The 19,312-nt window shown below is 47.0% G+C and overlaps 2 protein-coding genes across 2 annotated transcripts; both read left to right on the top strand.

Annotated features, from left to right (window-relative positions):
• Positions 1-103: 103 nt before the first annotated feature.
• Positions 104-2,415, top strand: LOC135808594 (cx9C motif-containing protein 4-like). The gene is made up of 2 exons (XM_065321811.1): positions 104-270; positions 1,498-2,415. The coding sequence occupies exons 1-2, from the start codon at positions 177-179 to the stop codon at positions 1,677-1,679; spliced, it is 276 nt and encodes a 91-aa protein (XP_065177883.1). The 5' UTR covers positions 104-176; the 3' UTR covers positions 1,680-2,415.
• Positions 2,416-3,267: 852 nt separating this feature from the next.
• Positions 3,268-19,029, top strand: LOC135808593 (paraplegin-like). Its single transcript, XM_065321810.1, has 17 exons — positions 3,268-3,522; positions 4,530-4,611; positions 4,896-5,128; positions 5,484-5,555; positions 5,994-6,121; positions 6,434-6,533; positions 7,565-7,614; positions 8,014-8,122; positions 8,668-8,788; positions 9,471-9,585; positions 10,001-10,053; positions 10,598-10,662; positions 11,120-11,282; positions 15,808-15,918; positions 16,433-16,860; positions 18,042-18,119; positions 18,405-19,029. Exons 1-17 carry the CDS (start codon positions 3,400-3,402, stop codon positions 18,504-18,506), a joined length of 2,133 nt encoding a protein of 710 aa, XP_065177882.1. The 5' UTR covers positions 3,268-3,399; the 3' UTR covers positions 18,507-19,029.
• Positions 19,030-19,312: the final 283 nt, after the last annotated feature.

The following is a 19,312-nucleotide window of genomic DNA, read 5'->3' as shown; positions in this document are numbered from 1 at the left end:
TCGAATGTATTTTTCAAATCGAACTCGTGGATCGAGTCACCCGTACCGTACCCGTGTACGGTGTAGTGTGCAAGATCGAGATCAAGAGTCAGCAGTCACAAACGGTGAAGTGTTGCGTCATTTTCAGTTTTTATTTGTTGTGCCGAGCATCTTGGTGGTAATAGTCCACGCTGGCAATGGCTGAGGCTAAGAAGACCACCCCAAGTGGAAAGGAGAAGAAGAATGTAATTTGCCGTCCTCAGGCATGTGCCATTCAGCGATGCCTGGCAGGTGGGATTCTTTCTGAGTTACAAACTACAAAATTTGTATAATTGTCTCGCTGACCTTTTCAGAATAGTATTCTACAAAGCAGCACATCGTGTGAACGTATTACATGACCTGTAACCATTACTAGTACTAACCATTATGGGCCTGGACAACGTGTCTGTGGTCCTCGTTGCCAACTGTGATTTCGAGTCCAGACCCTATCGGCCTAGATGTACATGACTGTAATGTCAGCTTTGTTCTGATCGAGTCTATGGTAAATGGTAATCGTGTACATGTAGTTGCAGATGATGGAAATAATAGGTGCACAACACAATGAGAGAGCACACATTTTGATTGAGTCTGGACTTGGGCGAAACGTCACCAGATAGCACGGCTATTGACAATCGTCATGCGAGATGTTCATCAGCCGATTTTACAAGTCGAACAATCACCTGATGTCACCATGCACTAGGTCACATGCACCAAATTAAGGCTCCAAAGCACAGAGCTAAGCAGTATGTAAACCTTGTCAGTTCCTAACCATTGTCAGATGATACAGATAGGAATCTCCCCCCCCCCCCCGAAATATCCATTTTTTGGCACTAGAATCAGAATTTTTTCTTATTGTCCGCAAACTCCAACGCAGCCACTTACACATTTCGGCCATATAGGAAACTTCACTTCTCAACTCCAAACTCAAAAACGGTCTCTTCACTGCGATTCAAATTTACATTACACCAAATTTTCGGGCCTGACCCATCATCAGAGTAATAATTCATTACCTTGATGATGGGTCAGGCCGGACAATTTGGTGTAATGTAAATTTGAATCGCAGTGAAGAGACCGTTTTTGGAGTTTGGAGTTGAGAAGTGAAGTTTCCTAAATAGAATCAGAAATTAAAAATTAAAAAAAGTTCTGAATGATTCTAGTGCTGATTGTGTCATGCTGGTCATGGGGTAAGACTGTACAGTGTATTCTCATTGAGAAGAACACTGATGAGATAAACTTTCGCTTTAGAAGAACTAGTATTCATAACTCGATTGGATAAACAACTGTATATTCACTGGGTATAGAATATGGACAAGAAGAACTCCCGTTATTGAGAACCAGGACCATCGATCAATTGACGTTCGCACTATTGGGAGGTTTGATTGTAGTGTAGTTGCTATTGGACTGTTTGTCATTGTCACTAGATTCACAATAATGTCTGTGTATGCCATCTGTCTCTTGTTCCTTTGCGTGCATACGTAGATAAGGCGTATGACCAGTCGCAGTGCCAGCCTGAGATCATGGACCTGGTCACTTGTTGCACGAGTACAGCAGCGGCCGACTGCATTCAATGCTCCGGCTACAAGTCGCTCATTGACGCGCACAAGAAGACCCGTGCGGCCGAGTCTAAGGAACTCCGGTTCATCGAGGAGGACGCCCGCTGATGAGTTTGCACCGCCGCAATGCCGTTGTCCATTCTCTATATTGAGCGCTCAGGACTGTCGTCAATGGCTGATCTTGGCACGTGACTTTCCTGACAGTCTGTGCGGCATGTTAGAGTCCGATCCTGCTTTTGTCTGTGCCCATAGCAGTCTACTCGGTTCTTCCACGCTGCAGCGATCGATGGGTATGCTGCCCATTCATACTGTACTCGCCCAACTAGAGTCCACCTACCATTTGTTGAGGTATGTGCTGGATCTTGTGATCTACGTACCCAGCTATAATAGCTATGGGCTGTATGAACACAGTTCAAAATTGTGTCGTAACTACGAACACTTATTCATATAGGCGGCTGTGCTTGCTACCAGTTGTATTGCTGTGCGCAGTGTTTCTGCCTTGTATACTTCGAGAACACATCCCATTCCTTTTCTGTTTTTAACTTATCCGTTTACAGAATTAACCAAATTCACATGATACCGTGTAGATAGCTCTTTCCTTCTATGGTTCTATAGTTACCTAGGTGGGTGTGTGCTTGTGTGGGTGTGTGGCTGCGTATGTGTATATGCCTGTGTGAAATACTTAGCAAACACTTGGTTTTCCCCGGGTTTGACACTAGCAACAGACTTACCGATGGCTCAATTTTGATTTCGAATCAGTGAATTGTTTTCTGCTATTCTCTTCAGCCTGGTGGATGCAATGAATCCGTTGATAATATCATTAATATGCCTTGCCCACGTAAGACCTGAGTGTGCAACTGTGACCTGTGAGATGCGGATCGGTTTTCACGTGCAGCACTAGATGTCCCGTGCACACTGGTCCAATTTCATTGGCGCAACTGTACTCCAAGGTAGTGATAGAGGTTTGGTGCCTGCTACCTAGTTGGTTTATGTGTACAACCAGCGGAGCGCCAGGTGTGCCCCGCTATTGAGTCAGGGACTCATGGTAGGTTGATCAGGCCCTTCTCATGGAGTTGTGCTGGTCGGTACACCTTGATCCCCATGGTCTTATCTCGGGCATCCTTGTCAAATCGACTGGACTCTTCCAGTTTTTCAGGTTTGTACATTTACCGCCACCGTGCACTGCCAGCCAGTGTACGTACAGTGGCGGCGGTACATGCGGCCACTACTTGGCACTCTCTGCTAATATGAACTCTGATTCTGAGGTCAAAATGAACTAGAATTATAATAAAAGTTCTGGTGGTTTTCACCAGGGAGCAAGTAAAAAATACCCCTCTGGCTTGGCCTGGTGGACCTGGTTTGCACGACCACTTGTCCTTACGACTGGCTAGCAGTCTGGCACAGAGACCAGTCCCCAATCCACATGACATTATCATGAATACCATCAAGAGTATAATTTAAAACCCCCAATGGAGGTATTCTTGATACCATGATTGCAGGGAGACTGCCTCCCTGCATGTTTATCAGCAGAAAGGTCAAGCAGTACTGCAGTGCAGACTGCAAAGTCGAGTCGTAAAAATAACACTCCCGGGGAGTCTCCAATGAAATGAGTGACGTAACTCGCGCACGTGATGAATGACGTTATGCAACTGTAGTGTTGGGCGACTTGAACTAACTTTGTTGAAGTCGGCAGCTTTCGAAAAATAGGCAGCAGAAGAGGATTGAATAGGATATTGGCCTTTTCTACTTTACTGAGGAGTAATTTTCTTTTGTGTTGACTAGAAACATTGTCAATGGTTCATAACACCAGGGTTTAGTATCTACGATCATGTCACTATGCACGAGCGTGCTCTCTTCCTTGCGTAGGGCGCGTGGCGTTGCTGTGACTGGACGAATAACATTGCCATCATCCAGGCTCTCCCACAGTCTCTTACGCAACACACCCCTCTTGGTAAGACTTTGTTTGACACATTATGGCCGTTGACTGAACGTACTGATGTCCTAGATGTTTACAGGTATGCGTACTGGAATAATATTCTCGCCTCCTCCTGATATTGAACATCGGTGTGACCTCTCACCTGAATTTGATTGAATTTTAAATATTCGCACTACGATAGCCAAAAGTGGTCACACTTATCAGTGGTTGAGTGATGTTTCAGGGACCTATTCTCAAGAACATCTACAGATCACAGTTTGTATAATTTAATTGCATGATGGATGGCAGTGGTGTGTGTGTGTGGCTGGCACAGCAAATACCACATCGTTACGATGCCTATCCTTGAACAAACAACTATCAATACGCACTAGCAACTGCTACACAATCCAGGGGGAGTCCTCAAGAAGGAGCACATAATCATTGCATGCCCATTTTGGTACCAGTAGACATGCACAAAGTAAAAAATCCTAGCCCCAGCCCTGGGTGCCCGGCAGGTACTGTTTTGTGATGCACAATTACCATTACAGCTTCCGCTGTGAGCCATGGACGAAACGCTTGATAAGGGGCAGAACCTTGCCCTGCCCCCCCCCCCCCCCCCCTCCTACTGGATATCATGCAGTGCACGTGACTGTGTTTGAACTTTGGTTCTGATCAGAAAACATACAAGTCTTGTACTTCAAAGAAACAAACGGTGCTTTCTGTTTCACCTCCGTCTTGTTTGGTGCTACTGCTGCTGCTGTTTCTGCTGCTTTTTCTGCTGCGGCTGTGTTTGATGAAGTACGGTGCATTGCATACATTGGATATGCACTGTTTCAGGCTGAAAATCCCTTTTGCGCACTGTGAGGTGCACACATTAAGTACATGCCCGAAGTGTGCAAGCAAATATTTTTTTCCTTACAGTATTGCTCGTGACTACATGTACTGTATGCTCTGGTATAGTCGGCAGGAGTACTAGTAGTAGCTGCAAGCGGAGACTAGTCCTGACTCTTGCTCTGTATACGTGTTGCTCCCTTGTCATTCAGGCACAACGGGGACAGAATCATGCCTCGGCTTCGCGGCTAAGCTCGGTATCGCTGCACACAAGCACTGTTCTGTTGGAGAAAGGTAATTGGCCGCCCTGTGGGAGCTTTCATGCTCACTGGGCACTGTTTTCTTATGGTGTGCATGTAAGGAGGTAGTCACGGCACCTCTGTGATGGGTATTTGCGCTCATGATCTCGTCAGCACGCTGCATCTGAGCTCCATCAACGGCAATCGTACATTGACTACAGTGTTGGCTTGTTTAGTTGCCAATGTGTTTTGTTCTTCTCTCTCTCTCTTTCTCTTTCTCTCTCTCTCTCTCTCTCTCTCTCTCTCTCTTTCTTTCTCTATCTCCTTCTCCATGCACAGAAAGGGGCAGTGAGCGTAAAGATGATGAGCAAGGTAGTGAGGGGAGCAGTAACAGCCGGGACCAGCATGGTAATAACAAAAATCAGCAGCAACCACCGGAGGGGCAGCAAGATCCGGCGTTTAACATGGTGATTGATGGCCTCCTTATCTACCTGCTATATTCGCTTTGGAGTGACCTCGGGCAGGAGATTTCCTTTCAGGACTTTTTCGACAAGTTCCTCAAGTCTGGGGAGGTTAGTTTGCGAGATATGATTGGCTGTGCCTGCGTGCTAAAATATCTCACTGCTGTGTGTGCGTGTGTGTGTGTGTGGGGGTACTGATGATAACTTTCAGAATTGCTGAGTTGCTTACCTGTACTTACCCGTCTTTTCTGAGTGATGTTTCACCCCTATATTTCTTCTACACTGTAGTTTATCTTCAGTACGAGTGTGTCAGTATGTTCCTTCTTCATTGTGCGCTGCGCAGGCAGGTTGCAGGTTGTGCTGTCGTACTGGCCAAGCCTCACGTCATTATGGTGTTTGTGTATTTCGACAGTTGCTTGCGTAGTCTTGGCTGCATTTGTTTGAATGCTTGCTTGTGTGCATGCAGGTTACCAGTCTTCGAGTGTCTGGCCATTATGCGTACATCAACTTGCACGACGGGGCCCAGATCGATGGCAAGGTATGTGCATGTCTTTTCCTTTTCTAACGGATAAGGGGCCGTCCGTAAATATCGAAATTTTATCACGAAACGAATTTATTTTGTTTCAACCCAACCCCTCCCTCTCTCCTCCCCCTCAGAACGTAAAAATGTTGATATATACATGCATATACATGTACAACAAAAGTCGCAAGTGTGTCACTGCTCCTACGGCCACGTACATGTTTCAAAGTATTCGGAAACGGGAAATTGGTCAACCCCTCCCACCCCATAACGAAAATATTTTTTTATGAAAAAATTTCGATATTTGTGGACCGCCCTTAACTTGGAATAATGGTGGTAAAGACAGACTTGGTGAAATGGTTTTGATATACGTGTGTTGTTTACGGGTGTCGCGATCTATCAGTGTACAATAATCCATGCCATTGCCGGATTTACCTTTTCATTTTCATTACACAGAGAGTTCCGCCCAACAAACAATTTTACTTCAAAATCCGTCCTGGTGATTCGGCCGAAAATATGATGGCGGCGGCTTTCCAGGCCGTGGGTGTTCATCCAATGGAAGTACCTATTGTGCGAGAAGAGAGGTAAGCAAGCAGTACAAAATGATCTGCCGTCTGTAGCCGAGAAGTCGAGAATGAATTCCTTTGCTGTGTTCTCTCCACATGCATCTGTGTTGCGGCACTGAGCGAGCCCCGCAACGTCTTATGTTGCTGTACATTCTGTACATACTGCTGGAACTTGATCGTGAACTATAGAAAAAGTGCATTTACACCCCTACCTGTTTCCATTCCGTTTTCTCTGCGTGACACTGTGTGTGTTTGATGCGTGTGTGTGTGTGTGTTTGGTGTGTGTGTGTGTGTGTGTGTGTGTTTCCGCTTTTATTGTTGTCTTACCAGGCCCAATATCATCCCCATTCTCATGGTGGCGCTGCTCCTCATTCGATTTGGCCGCCGACTGATCACCGCCAACGTGCAATCCCCACTAACTGCGTTTCGGGTGAGTACTCGCTGGTTAGATGATAACAGTTTCCTTGGTCTTTTGTTGTTGCTAGATGAACTGTGATGTTGCCTGTGTACAGGTCTACCCTTGTTAGTAGACAACCCCAGTGATTTCAAATTGTTTGTCTTATGACGAGTATTATCTACTATCCGGACGTGAATGTACGCGTTCAGGCATCAGGGGATAGTTGATCCTTGTCCACTGATGAGGTTTGTCTTGTACCCGATATCGTACTAACGAGGGTACACCTGTAGTCGGTATTGTGTGGCTATTGTGTCATTAGCCCTGTAGATAGCGACATGAGAGACCACGTGTCTTTCGAGACCAGGCCACTCGGCTCTCAAGCCATGTCTCAACATCATGTTGGAACCTGTTTAGAAAGACCACCTGTGTAGAAGGACCACCTATGTAGAGGTACCACCTGTGTAGATGGACCACCTGTGTAGAGGTACCACCTGTGTAGAGGTACCACCTGTGTAGAGGTACCACCTGTGTAGATGGACCACCTATGTAGAAAGATCACCCATGTAGAAAGATCACCCATGTAGAAGGACCACCTGTGTAGAGAGCCCACCTGTGTAGAAAGATCACCTGCGTACAAACTTCTACTACAAAGACCATCTGTGTAGAGAGGTCCCCTGTGTAGAAGGACCGGTCTTCATTGCACTGTTGCTGGTCGAACAACACAAGCTTGATAGCATTTGGTCAGCACTGTATGCCACCTCTCTTGCACATACTCAGTGGTGCAGACTCAGCCTGATGAATTGCAGTTGGGCAAATGGCTGCTGGCACGCATTCTCTTTGAGGCTGTGTTTGCGTATACAGTCAACCTCGTGAATAACTACTTCAGGTATAACATCAACTCGTGAATAACGACACTATCCTCAGACCTTGTGACCATTTGTCTGCATGCTTTCTACCTCACGAATATCGACAACTCGGGAATAATGACACTTGATTATGCACGATCGAGGGTTGCTATTCGCAAGGCTGACTGTACTTGAATATTGCTCTGCTTTGTTTTGCAGATGGGAGCTGCGAAGCCGCACATTGTGAAATCACCAGTTGGCGGAGTGAAGTAAGTATGTGTGTAAATTCTCAAATCATGTGTCCGATCTTTGCATGAGTACATCTGATCATTGTGCTGGCTGTGAAGCTATTGCACTGCTGGATTGATTTGTGAAATTTTGATCAGCTTTGTTTCTAAACTTTCTATGGATATATTACAGTCTGTTCCATGCTGTACTTCTTATTCTGGAATGCATTTCAGCATTCTCCTTTCCCTACTTGATTTAGCTGCAAGTAGAGTTTAATTTCTTTCCCTGCCCATGTCTTTGTCAACCTGACCTCACTGTCTATTTCTTATCGATCATGATGATGGCCCAAGGCTGAAATATTTGTTGATAATATTTTTTCTTGAGTTGCAGTGCAGAGGTCAAGTTTCGACGGAGTTTTTGACTTATTTTTTTATGAATAGGTTTTCTGATGTTGCCGGCATGCGGGAAGCAAAGGAAGAGATCCGCGAGTTCGTCGATTATCTGAAAACACCGAAGCGCTTCCACGAACTGGGTGCTCGTATTCCCAAGGTGAGGTGTACCTCATGCTGCATGATCTGTTTTGTTCTGTTTGATAGCTAATGCTAGTTCCTGTATAATAGTACAGCCAGTGCAATAGAGCTGGATGGTCCTTCCTTGGTGACGTCATAAAGTCACATGGCATGGTTGATTGTAGTGGAGGCTTGTCACGTGACCTACCACTCGCTACCCATGTGACCTGCCACTCCTCGCGTAAAGCGATCGTTATGATGTCATAGGACGGGTGATGTCACCAAGGATTGCCCAGTACAAGCCAACCCCAAGCAGGAAATGTGCCATCATCAAGCCCAGCATGGTACAGTTGCGAGTCAGTTACCCGGCACCCTTGGGACTGGGCGCTGTTGGATCAGTAGATATTCTTGGCTATAATACACGATTCCATCTGTACTTTTCATGACTGTGGAAGACTTTGGTGTGATTCGCAAGCTGATTGTTATCCCTGCGTCCTTGGTTGCTTTCTGTTTGAACTGCTGCATTTACACTTGGGTAAATCCTAGCCTAAATGTGTCGTGTATTTGTGGCTATTCACTGTTCAGGGTGCTATTTTGACTGGTCCACCTGGTACTGGCAAAACACTGCTTGCCAAGGCGGTGTCATCGGAGGCCAATGTGCCTTTCTTGGCAATGGCCGGGTCGGACTTTGTAGAGATGATCGGAGGTAAGCGTTTTGTTCTGGTAGTACGGAGTGTCACACAGGGGGCAGCGGAACCGGTCTGGCTGGTCAGGCCATGGCCGGACCAACTGTTTGGTCACCAACGTGTGTTTACTGCTGAGGAGGTTATGTGTACCCAACTTATCATACACAAACTGTATGAAAGACTAGGGTATGGACTAGGGTCTGGACTATGGTATGGACTAGGGTATGGACTATGGTATGGACTAGGGTATGGACTATGGTCGGACCAATCGAAAACTGCTTCCGCCATTCCTGACACATGCTATGCAGCAGTTTTGAAATGCTTCACCAATGTTGCTAATATTTGTATTACGTCTGTCACCCTTGTCTCTTGTGGTTTTTTTTGTATTCCTAGTGATGATGTCGGTCTGTGGGAGAGAGAGGGGGGGGGGGGGAGAAGATAGCATGTGTGTATTGTTAGCTTCTACATTTGTGGAGATGGATGAAAGGTTTTGAAAAATGTATGGACTTTCGATTGGAAGAGGAGGGTGGGGGGGGGGGGGGGGTGGTACATAATGCTTGATACTCCTCTTTTTTTTATGTGTGTGATTGTCCTGAGTTTCTATGCTGAGCGAGTAGTTTAAAGCATCTTGACTTGTCAGTTGTTTTGTTCCACTACTTTAGTAGCAGTGTACTTGTACTATGCTGTTGCTGTGTCTTGTAGGTGTGGGTGCAGCGCGTGTTCGTAGCCTGTTTGACCAGGCCAAGCGGTGTGCACCATGCATCATCTTCATCGATGAGGTGGATGCTGTGGGACGCAAGCGTGCTGAAGCGGGAGCGTAAGTAGCTTCCTTTTTGTTTTGCTGGTTTGTTCTAATAATTATGTGCATGGTTGGCAGAGTGGTTAGGGCATTGGCCTTCCAGACACAAGGTTGTCGGTTCGATTCCCAGCGTGAGTGAAGATAGTTTCCACCCCCAGGAAACCCATCTGGGAATTGGCACCTGGCTTCGGTTGAGGGAGCAATGGCGACGAGGGACAGGAGATGAGCACGGCCGTCACTATGTCGAGCTCTGTGAAACAAGAGGTGTCTAACACCTCTTGCCCCTACACTCAGAATTGACTACCTTTACCTTGCCTTAAACTACTAACACTTTCTACATGTATGTTTCCTGTTCACTCTGTATAACTGTTAGCTATCATGTGTTGTGATGTTTGTACTAAGCCAAGTTTTGCTTTGTCTATGCACTCTGTAGGCATAATCCTGAAGCAGAACAAACTCTAAACCAGCTGCTCGTCGAAATGGATGGTATGTCGCTGAATTTCTGCCGATGTTGCCGAATGATGCTCCTCGTATCTCTCTGCTTGTCTGTTTACTCATGTGTCTACTCTGAAGTACCTGCACCTGTGTCTGTGCTTGGGCATCTCTCTGGGGTGGCCGTATCTTGCGTAGTTCTGTCTCTATATGCAGGGGAGCTCTGCTAGCTCTTGGGATGTGTTAAATAGTGAAGTGCATATTGTTTTGTCAACTTGACGTTGGACCATGCTCTCTCTCTCTCTCTCTCTCTCTCTCTCTCTCTCTCTCTCTCTCTCTCTCTCTCTCTCTCTCTCTCTCTCTCTCTCTCTCTCTCTCTCTCACTCTCACTCACTCACTCTCACTCACTCTCTCTCTCTCTTTCTTTCCCTCTCTCTCTCTTTCCCTCTCTCTCTCTCTCTCTCTCTCTCTCTCTCTCTCTCTCTCTCGCTCTCTCTCTCTCTCTCTCTCTCTCTCTCTCTCTCTCTCTCTCTCTCTCTCTCTCTCTCTCTCTCTCTCCTTTGCCTGTTGTGTTTTGTCTCTCTTGCATGCCATGTAGGAATGGAGAAACTAGAAGGTGTTGTAGTGATGGCCTCGACGAATCGTGTTGACATTCTGGATCAGGTGTGTGTGTGTGTGTGTGTATATGTGTGCTGTGCAAGCTTGGGAAGCTTGATCCTGCTCAACTCAGCTGTGTAGATTTGTTCGCTAAATTTTGCGGTCAAGGTGCATGTCCAGTGCCTGGTGCATTGAGTACTATTTACTATTTTGGTATTACTTCTGAAAGATCTTGATGTTAGCTATCTACTTAGTTATTGAGTTCCCTTTGACCTAGGTAACCTAGGCCACCTTGGACCAGCACACTGCATTACTGATGCCATGATGGTGATAGAAACATGTGGCCAATGCTGATACATTACATGCGTATTCCTATCGTCTCTGCCTCCTCTACCCTTCCCAGGGAGGGATTCCGAAATTTTCCAACTGCTGTATCTGGCATAATGGTTCTCAGATCGTGTTTTTCATTGTTGTTTTAGAGGAAGTATAAAGAAGTATCTGTTGTTCATGTTTCCCCTGCCAGGCTCTACTTCGGCCCGGCCGTTTTGATCGCAAGATTGAGATTGCGCTCCCCACGCAGGCCGAGCGTGTGGAGATTTTCGAGACGCACTTGAGGAAGCTGGAGCTGGAGATGCCGGCGTACACATATGCTAAGCGGCTAGCAACGCTCACACCTGGACAGAGTGGTGAGTGGAGGTAGAGCTGCTGATGATCAGACTCTACTACCAGTATATGTACATGTAGTATGTATTATTATTACTATTATTTATTCACAATCACGTGGCACTAGCCAATGAAATGGTGATGTGGGCGATAGCCAGCCATGGCGGTAATACAGCTAGAGGGGGGAAAGAAAAAGAATGAAAGGGGAACTGAAAAGCAAAAGAAGCTAGGGCAGGGCTGGATATCAACTAGTATGTTGCATTCTGCAGTAGCTGTGTGAATGTATTGTAACATTGGCAGGATTTTAGATGTTGTGGGAGGAGAGACCAATGGCGGTAAGCAAGGAAGAGAGGAGATGTTTGCATAGAGGCAGACCGCGCAATAGGGAAGCGGAGAGAGTTTCTGGTGCGCATGTCTTGAGATTGAGCAAACCAGCTTAGGCAGGAGAGAGCATGAAGAGGAGCAATGCCCAGCTTAATTTTATGAATTGTCTGGCATGCCAAAAAACGCACGCGGACCGAGAGCGGCACAGCAGAAGCAAGGCGGTATAAGTCTGCGCTTGGAGTCAGGCGAGGAAGCCGAAATAATATTTTCAAAAGACGCCTATGCATAACTTCGAGTCGAGCAATCAGTGTTTTAGAAATGCCAGCCCAAATTATGCAGCAGTAATCAAAAATAGGCAGAATGTAAGATGTGTAGATAACATGGCGACAGTCGGTGTGCAGGTGGGTGATGTGTGATGAGAGAAATCCCATTACTGAGCTAACACGGCTGTCTAAATTTTCGATCTGGGATTTCCAGGTTAAGTGTTGGTCAATAATGACGCCAAGATGCTTGTGTTTTTCAACGATGCAGAGCGGGGTTGTGGTGCCTGGAAAGGTGAAGGGACTGGTTACTAATGAAGATAGGTCACAGGAACAACTGGGGGGGATACACATTACAGCAGTTTTCGAAGAGTTGGGTTGCAATTTCCATTTTTCCATCCAATGAATAACGCCATCTATGTTGGACTGTAACTTGGCACTAGCCTCGGGGAGAGTGGGTGCTGTCACAAGTAGTGCTGTATCATCAGCATATAGTGATGTGTGATCCATTTCTGCCAGATCGTTTACATACATAAGGAAGAGGAGAGGCCCCAGGATTGATCCCTGAGGAACTCCAGACCGTACATGCCCTTTGGCAGACAGAGCAGAGCCGACACGCACCCTTTGCTGTCTGCCCGTCAGGTAAGTACTGAGCCACGTGAAGCAAGTACCATGGATTCCATGGCGCGACAGCTTGTATAGGAGCCCGCGTGTCCATACGGTGTCGAAGGCCTTGCTTAGATCAAAGAAACATAGCATGCTGTAATGGCCGTTCTCACGAACAGAAGACATCGATTGAACAAGTCTGAGAAGCTGCCAGGACGTAGAGTCGCCTCTTCGGAATCCAGACTGGGACGGATGTAGAACAGGAGACAGGTAAGTATATAAGTGGTTGTACATAATACGTTCACACAGCTTGGAGATTGTTGACAATAACGAGATCGGGCGGTAATTCGATGCATCGAGCTTACTTCCCTTGTTCTTAAAGACCGGAGTTACAATTGCGTGTTTCCAAATAGCAGGGAAAGCACCAGTTGCAAAAGTGAGGTTAAAGATGAGGCTGAGAGGGTATGCAATACTGGAACAAAATAGTTTCAGTTCATGAGAAATACCGTCCGCTCCCGCAGCCTTTCGGGTCTTAAGGTTGCGGATTTGCTTTGCCACAGCAAAAGGCGTGGTGGTGACATCTTGCAACGTAGGTGTAGTTCTTCCACGTGATGGGGCGTCGGGTGGCTTGAAGTCTGGCACATTCCATGAAGGATCATCTTGTGTTCCAAAACCAATAAACTGTTCGTTCAAAGCATCTGCCACATCCACAGGGTCAGAATATAGAGTACCAGCGACTGAGAGCTGAGTTACAGTCGTTCTGCTGTTGCCTTGGGGAGATCGAAGCTTCCGGACAAACTGGAATAAACTTGGTGATGCGGGTCTTGCCGTGGATGCACTTAGGGATGAGATGTACAGTCGATGGGCAGTTCGAGACATATTGCGAGTAACGTTTCGCTCTCGTCTGTAAATAGCGAAGTTGTCAGCCGAGGGAAACTTTCGGTAAACACTATACGAATCTCGTTTTTTCTTTATTTGATGTCGGAGGGTACTGGTCAGCCAGGGGGGGGGGTTCATATGGATACGCTTGACAGCCGGCGGCTTCTGCCTGGGCAGAAATCTTGCACAGATGTTATGGAAGATAGAGTAAAAGTTGTCCACAGATATGTCAGGATCGCGCCTCTCCAGGCTCAAAGCTGCTGGCCAATGTATGTGGGACATGGCAGTATTCATACTCGCGACAGTGTTGCTGTCTAGAGAATCCAAAGAAAATACACTAAAATCAGGGACATCCAGGGGAGTCGAACGGGCATCACGAGAACGGTATGTGGGCATTTCTGGGCAGGGTACAGTACGGATGTGGCCAACCACGATAGAATGATCGGATTGACCAAGTGGTGCTGTAGCACGGAGGCAGGATATAGAGTCCGGTATATCAGTGACAACTAGGTCGAGAGCTGCCCCCATGCCAGACAATGACTCATGTGTTGGAAAATTTACGAGCTGCGTGAGAGAGAACATGCCGAATAGACTGTGAAGCTGGCGACCAGCGGCATCCGTGGTAGTTCCATGCCAATGACATGACTTAGCATTAAAGTCTCCCATCAACATGATAGATGTTGTTCGGTTCTTAAGAGTACTTAGACAGTGCTGGAGGGAATTGCAGAAGGTGTTGATACTTGATGGAGTAAGGGCTGGGGGTCGATATACTGCACCAATAACCAACTTCTTCACATGAGGCGCCTCTGGGAAATGTATGTTAGCAGATGACAGGGCTATTTCCACCCATGTGGCTTCCAGGAGAGGGATACTGAGGTCAGATCGATGGGTGACCTTTGGAAACATCCCAGACCGTACCATGATACAGACGCCGCCATATGCATGGGTGGCATCGGTAGCTGACCTGTTTTCATCTGGCGGACGATCTCGGCGAAAACAGTCATATCCAGGGACCGTGAAAGACGACTGTGGAGAGAGCCATGTTTCCGTTATGCAAACAATGAGGGGTTTAACTGTGGAACAAATGTGAGCCAGCTCGGCAGTCTTGTTCTTAATGGACCTGGCATTGATGCACATTATAGGCTGTGATCCTGCGGTTGGCTGTGAAAGTGGGTAAAAAGGCTGAGCTAATGGATTAAGTGTGCTGTTAGTAGTAATGTTTGGGGAACAGTGAGGAAGTATCGGGGGGTTGAGGTTCGTTATTGTGCAGACTGATCGACGGTTGTGTTGTCAGCTGTACTTATTCTGTCAGCCTTGAATCGCCATTCTCGAGCTGTCACTCCGTCAGGCCAAAAGTCAGTGTTTTGCACAGCTTCCCAGTCATCTTCTGTGACGACTACGTGCGCGTACGCTAGGCCAAAGTACTTTGTCTCAGAGACGGAGCATTTCAGTACAGTCACTTGCTTGTTTTCGCACCATTTTGCGATGGAGGAAGCAGAGCAACCAGGGTGAATTCTTCCAACATGAACAGCTTTGCATTTGGTACGATGGGCACTGCGCAGTTGCTCATGTTTGCGGGGTGGGCGCTGGTAGTATGAAATGACGTTTGTCCGGAGGGCTTGATCAGTATGTGTCCCCGTATTGGAGGTAGCTGACTGTGTCATGGGAGAATGCGATGGGAAGTGAGCTTTGGGACGTGCAGATACTACTTTTGCACTGTACGAGTACGGGTTGACTGCAGAGTGCGTATTCCGTGCCTGTGCTGCTGCATCCAGCTCAGGAGAGACTTCTGCTACGGGTACGCTAAGTACGGGTGCGTCAGGTGCGGGTGTAACCTTTTTGAATTCCGAACTGCCAATTTCTCTCTTCAGAACTTCAATTTCGGCGTGGAGGGCTGAAATTTCGGCTTTTTGGCCAACCTTCAGTGCCACTATTTCAATGCTCAGGTTTTCAATACAGGTCGTCAAAGATAATAATGCATTCTCTAGCCTGGATACATACGTTCCGGCTCGTGCATCCACACCAAATGCCCGGAGGCTCTCCACCAGCTCAGCACGGGACAGCTTACTCACGCCCTCTATGCTGTGTTTTGTAGCCAGTTTCCGCAGGTCGTCGAATCCCAGCAAAGCTAAGTCCTGGGTCCCCTGGGCCTCCGACGCGTCAGAGTCCATGCCTACCAACTACTACTACCCGCTACTATGCTCCAGACCGGCCTGGTGCCGGCTGGGCTACTGGAAATCTACAAAGACTACGGAGCTCTAAAAACTCAACTTGACCTCAAATGACTTGTAGTTTGTATGGATTGGTATACTTTCTCCAGAGGTGGTAGTCCGTACTGCATGCTGAAGAAGCAGTCTGTGCAAATTACATACATCAGTGATTATTTTTAAAGAAATGTGCTCACACACCATGTTTTGTCAAATTTGTAACTTCGTTTGTGTGTTCTTTTGTGACCATATCCCCATGCTGTTTCATTCAGGAGCTGACATTGCCAATGTCTGCAACGAGGCTGCCCTGCACGCTGGCAGAGAGAACCAAAACAAGGTGACGGAAGCAAACTTTGAGTACGCCATTGAGCGCATCTTGGCAGGTAAGGGCACGATCAGGGTGCATGCCGGAGACCACTGGTTGAATTCCGTTCCATAAGTGCCGTACATGTACACTTGTACCAATGACTCGATCTGCAGACAGAACTGTTTCGTCCTTTGTGGACTCATCAGCGCAGCACAGAGAAAATGAGACCAAACCTGATAGCAATGAAAAATAAATTTTCCCAAGCCAGATTTAAACCACGCCTGAACGTACCAATGAACACATTCCCTATGAAGCTTAGTGATCCACCTGCCAATGTGCACGTTGTTCAGAGTGTTTTTAAGCACTCTTTTGTTTGGCTGGCATGGGTACAGTTCCCTTGTTACTCGACCAGAATGCTGGGCAGTTGTTTTGTTTTCCTTGTGGCTTGTTGCAAAGCCCTGCCGTTTGCCAATCAAGCTAGTGCAGCGTATGCTCTAGTTCTGTGAAATCCCTCTCCAGTGGCAATGTGGGCGAAGCTGTTTGTGTTTGTGTTGGCTGTTGTCTACACTGCCTGTTTGGTGACGTGATAGGTAGTGAGAAGCGTACAATCAGCGTAGCGCATGATGAGCGCCAGCGGTCGGCTAGCTACGAGGCCGGTCGTTGCCTCGTCGCCTGGATGACTCAGTACAGCCCACCACCGCTGAAGACCTCCATTCTGCCGCGTACCACGTCGGCACTCGGCTACACGCAGTTCGCGCCCGTCCCGGCCATGCTTGTGACGCGGGAGAGCATCAACGATCAGCTGTGCTCGCTGGTCGGCGGTCGTGCTGCTGAGACTGTGTCCTACGGCAGCCTGTCCACGCTCAGCCAGAAGCACCTGAAGAAAGCTACCGAGCTGGCCGAGCGCACCGTGCAGGAGTTTGGCATGGGCGAGAGCGTTGGCCAGCTCTCCTTTGATAAGACCGAAGGCGGCTCTAAACGATTCTACAGCAACCATTTGCGACAGAAACTGGACCAGGTACGGTTTTGTACACTCTCACCTCTGTGTTCTCTGTGTTCATTCCATGTGTTTTCAGCACTGGGGGTGCATGCCTTTTGAGTTCCCAAAGCATGGACCAGTGCACAGGGAATTTTCTTTCCTGAATAAGTACTTATGACACATGTGTAGACGTCTGTGTTGCCACACCTGCCGACATGTCAGTAGCCTGCTGATTTTGGAGGCATATCCCGACCCGCCGACAATTGACCTTTTCCGAGGGCCTGCCGACAACAGACATGAAAATGTCCCATTTTGTCGTTGTGCTTCGTTTAGAACTAAATTAGAAGTCATGATCCAGATTTTGCTTTTACTGGTCATCATGGTTGTTTCCATTGCTCTCTCATCTCCTAATAAGGTGTTAGGTGAAATCATTATTCTGTCTCGGGAAAAATCTGAAAACTCAACCTGAGTTTCACGCAGAACCGTGATTTTTAAGAGTGTGCTTTGTGTGCATGTGTATACTGGGGTTATTATTATGGGGGTCTGGGGCAAAGCCCCCAGATGATGCATTTTATTTTTTCACCCTACTGATATTTGACCAAAATTATGTGGCAACACTGAGACGTTGAACAGTAGTAAATAACAAAGCACAAATGAAAATACATGTATTCAAGCAATTCGATTTTTAATCATTCTCAATGCCTTAGTCCAGAGCATACTAGTATTCCATGCCATTGGTTCACGTCTCTGTTTACTGTTATCCGTCTGGTGTGTGTGTGTGTGTGTGTGTGTGTGTGTGTGTGTGTGTGTGTGTGTGTGTGTGTGTGTGTGTGTGTGTGTGTGTGTGTGTGTGTGTGTGTGTGTGTGTGTGTGTGTGTGTGTGTGTGTGTGTGTGTGTGTGTGTGTGTGTGTGTGTGTGTGTGTGTGTGTGTGTGTGTGTGTGTGTGTGTGTGTGTGTGTGTGTGTGTGTGTGTGTGTGTGTGTGTGTGTGTGTGTGTGTGTGTGTGTGTGTGTGTGTGTGTGTGTGTGTGTGTGTGTGTGTGTGTGTGTGTGTGTGTGTGTGTGTGTGTGTGTGTGTGTGTGTGTGTGTGTGTGTGTGTGTGTGTGTGTGTGTGTGTGTGTGTGTGTGTGTGTGTGTGTGTGTGCATGTGTGTGCATGTGTGTGTATATATGTGCGTGTGTGTGTGTGTGTGTGTGTGTGTGTGTGTACGGACGTATAGGAAGTTGCTCAGATGGTGCAGCAGGCTAATATGCGAGCCGTCAAGTTGCTGGAGGAGAACAAGGAGCTTCTCGACAAGGTTGGCAGACTGCTTGTGTTATTTATTAGTACTGCAGTACTGGTACTCTGTATGTGTGTGCGTGCGCGTGTGCATGGGGGTGGGGGAATTAGCGTGCGTTTGGAATTTTGGAAGGGGCATGGAAGCTGATGCCAGGCACCCCAATTTCATTGAATAGCACTGTGCTGGGGATATTATGTTCTATTTTCCGTTTGTTGTTCAGTATGGCCAGTTGGACACGAATATTGCCCAAGCTTTTTTCTCCCTTGTTCTTGTGGCACTTTTGTGTTTCCTGTGCTACTGTAGCTGACTGCTGCACTGCGCGAGAAAGAGGTTCTCAATCACAAGGACTTGGTGAAGATACTTGGTGATCCACCGCATAGCAAAGACTCTTTCCTGGAGCTATGAGGCTGTCCTGGCTGGCCAGTATTCCGCCCTCAAACACTGTACCATATGCTTAAACGGTTTATTCTCTTTTCTGTACATACGCTCATGTGCTTGTGGATATAGGCCCTGTGGAGATATTTATCCCTTAGTTGATTTCTTGTACAAAGTTGTCCTCGGCTGGCTGTCATCTGTGTTTTATTCTATTTCTGGTTCTATATGCATGCCCTGTAGTTTACCGCCCACCTTCCAATGAGCCTAGCGACTATATTGCACCCACTCCCCAAGGTATCGTGGACACACACACACACACACACACACACACACACACACACGTATACACACGCCTCTCTTTCTTTTAGTGCATCAGCAGTTTTCTGTAAGCTGTGGAAAGTTTCTTTTTATTCGCTGGTCGATTTTTCCCAGCGTGTATTCTTTTATCAAATGATGATGTCCTTGCAGGTCTTCTTGAGATTTCTCAACACGACAAGTAACTACATGTAGTTGACAACTGAGTGAAGCTCTTCTTCAAGCTTTTTCTGTAGTATCTCATGATGCAGTGCACTGGTGTAGAGGTAGGGCGCATATGTCGTGCCACCCAGACAGACTTCCTGGCTGCACTTCAAATAATTGCCTTTTTCAGATTATGAACTGAGGTTCAGCCACCTTTATGTGTAGACTGCAAATGGTGTAGCGAAGGGTGTAGTCAGCACAGAGGGTAAGCTCCTACTACTAGTACTAGTAAGTCTGAATTGAAGATTCAATGTTATACACACAGCTCCACAAGAAGCCCAGTACAGGATCCCTACCGACCTCGGACTAACAAGTAG

The sequence above is a fragment of the Sycon ciliatum genome, chromosome 2, assembly GCF_964019385.1.
Source record: "Sycon ciliatum chromosome 2, ocSycCili1.1, whole genome shotgun sequence".
Taxonomy (NCBI): Eukaryota; Metazoa; Porifera; class Calcarea; order Leucosolenida; family Sycettidae; genus Sycon; species Sycon ciliatum.
Note: the sequence above shows the minus strand (reverse complement) of the source record. Positions and strands in the feature narration are given on the sequence as shown.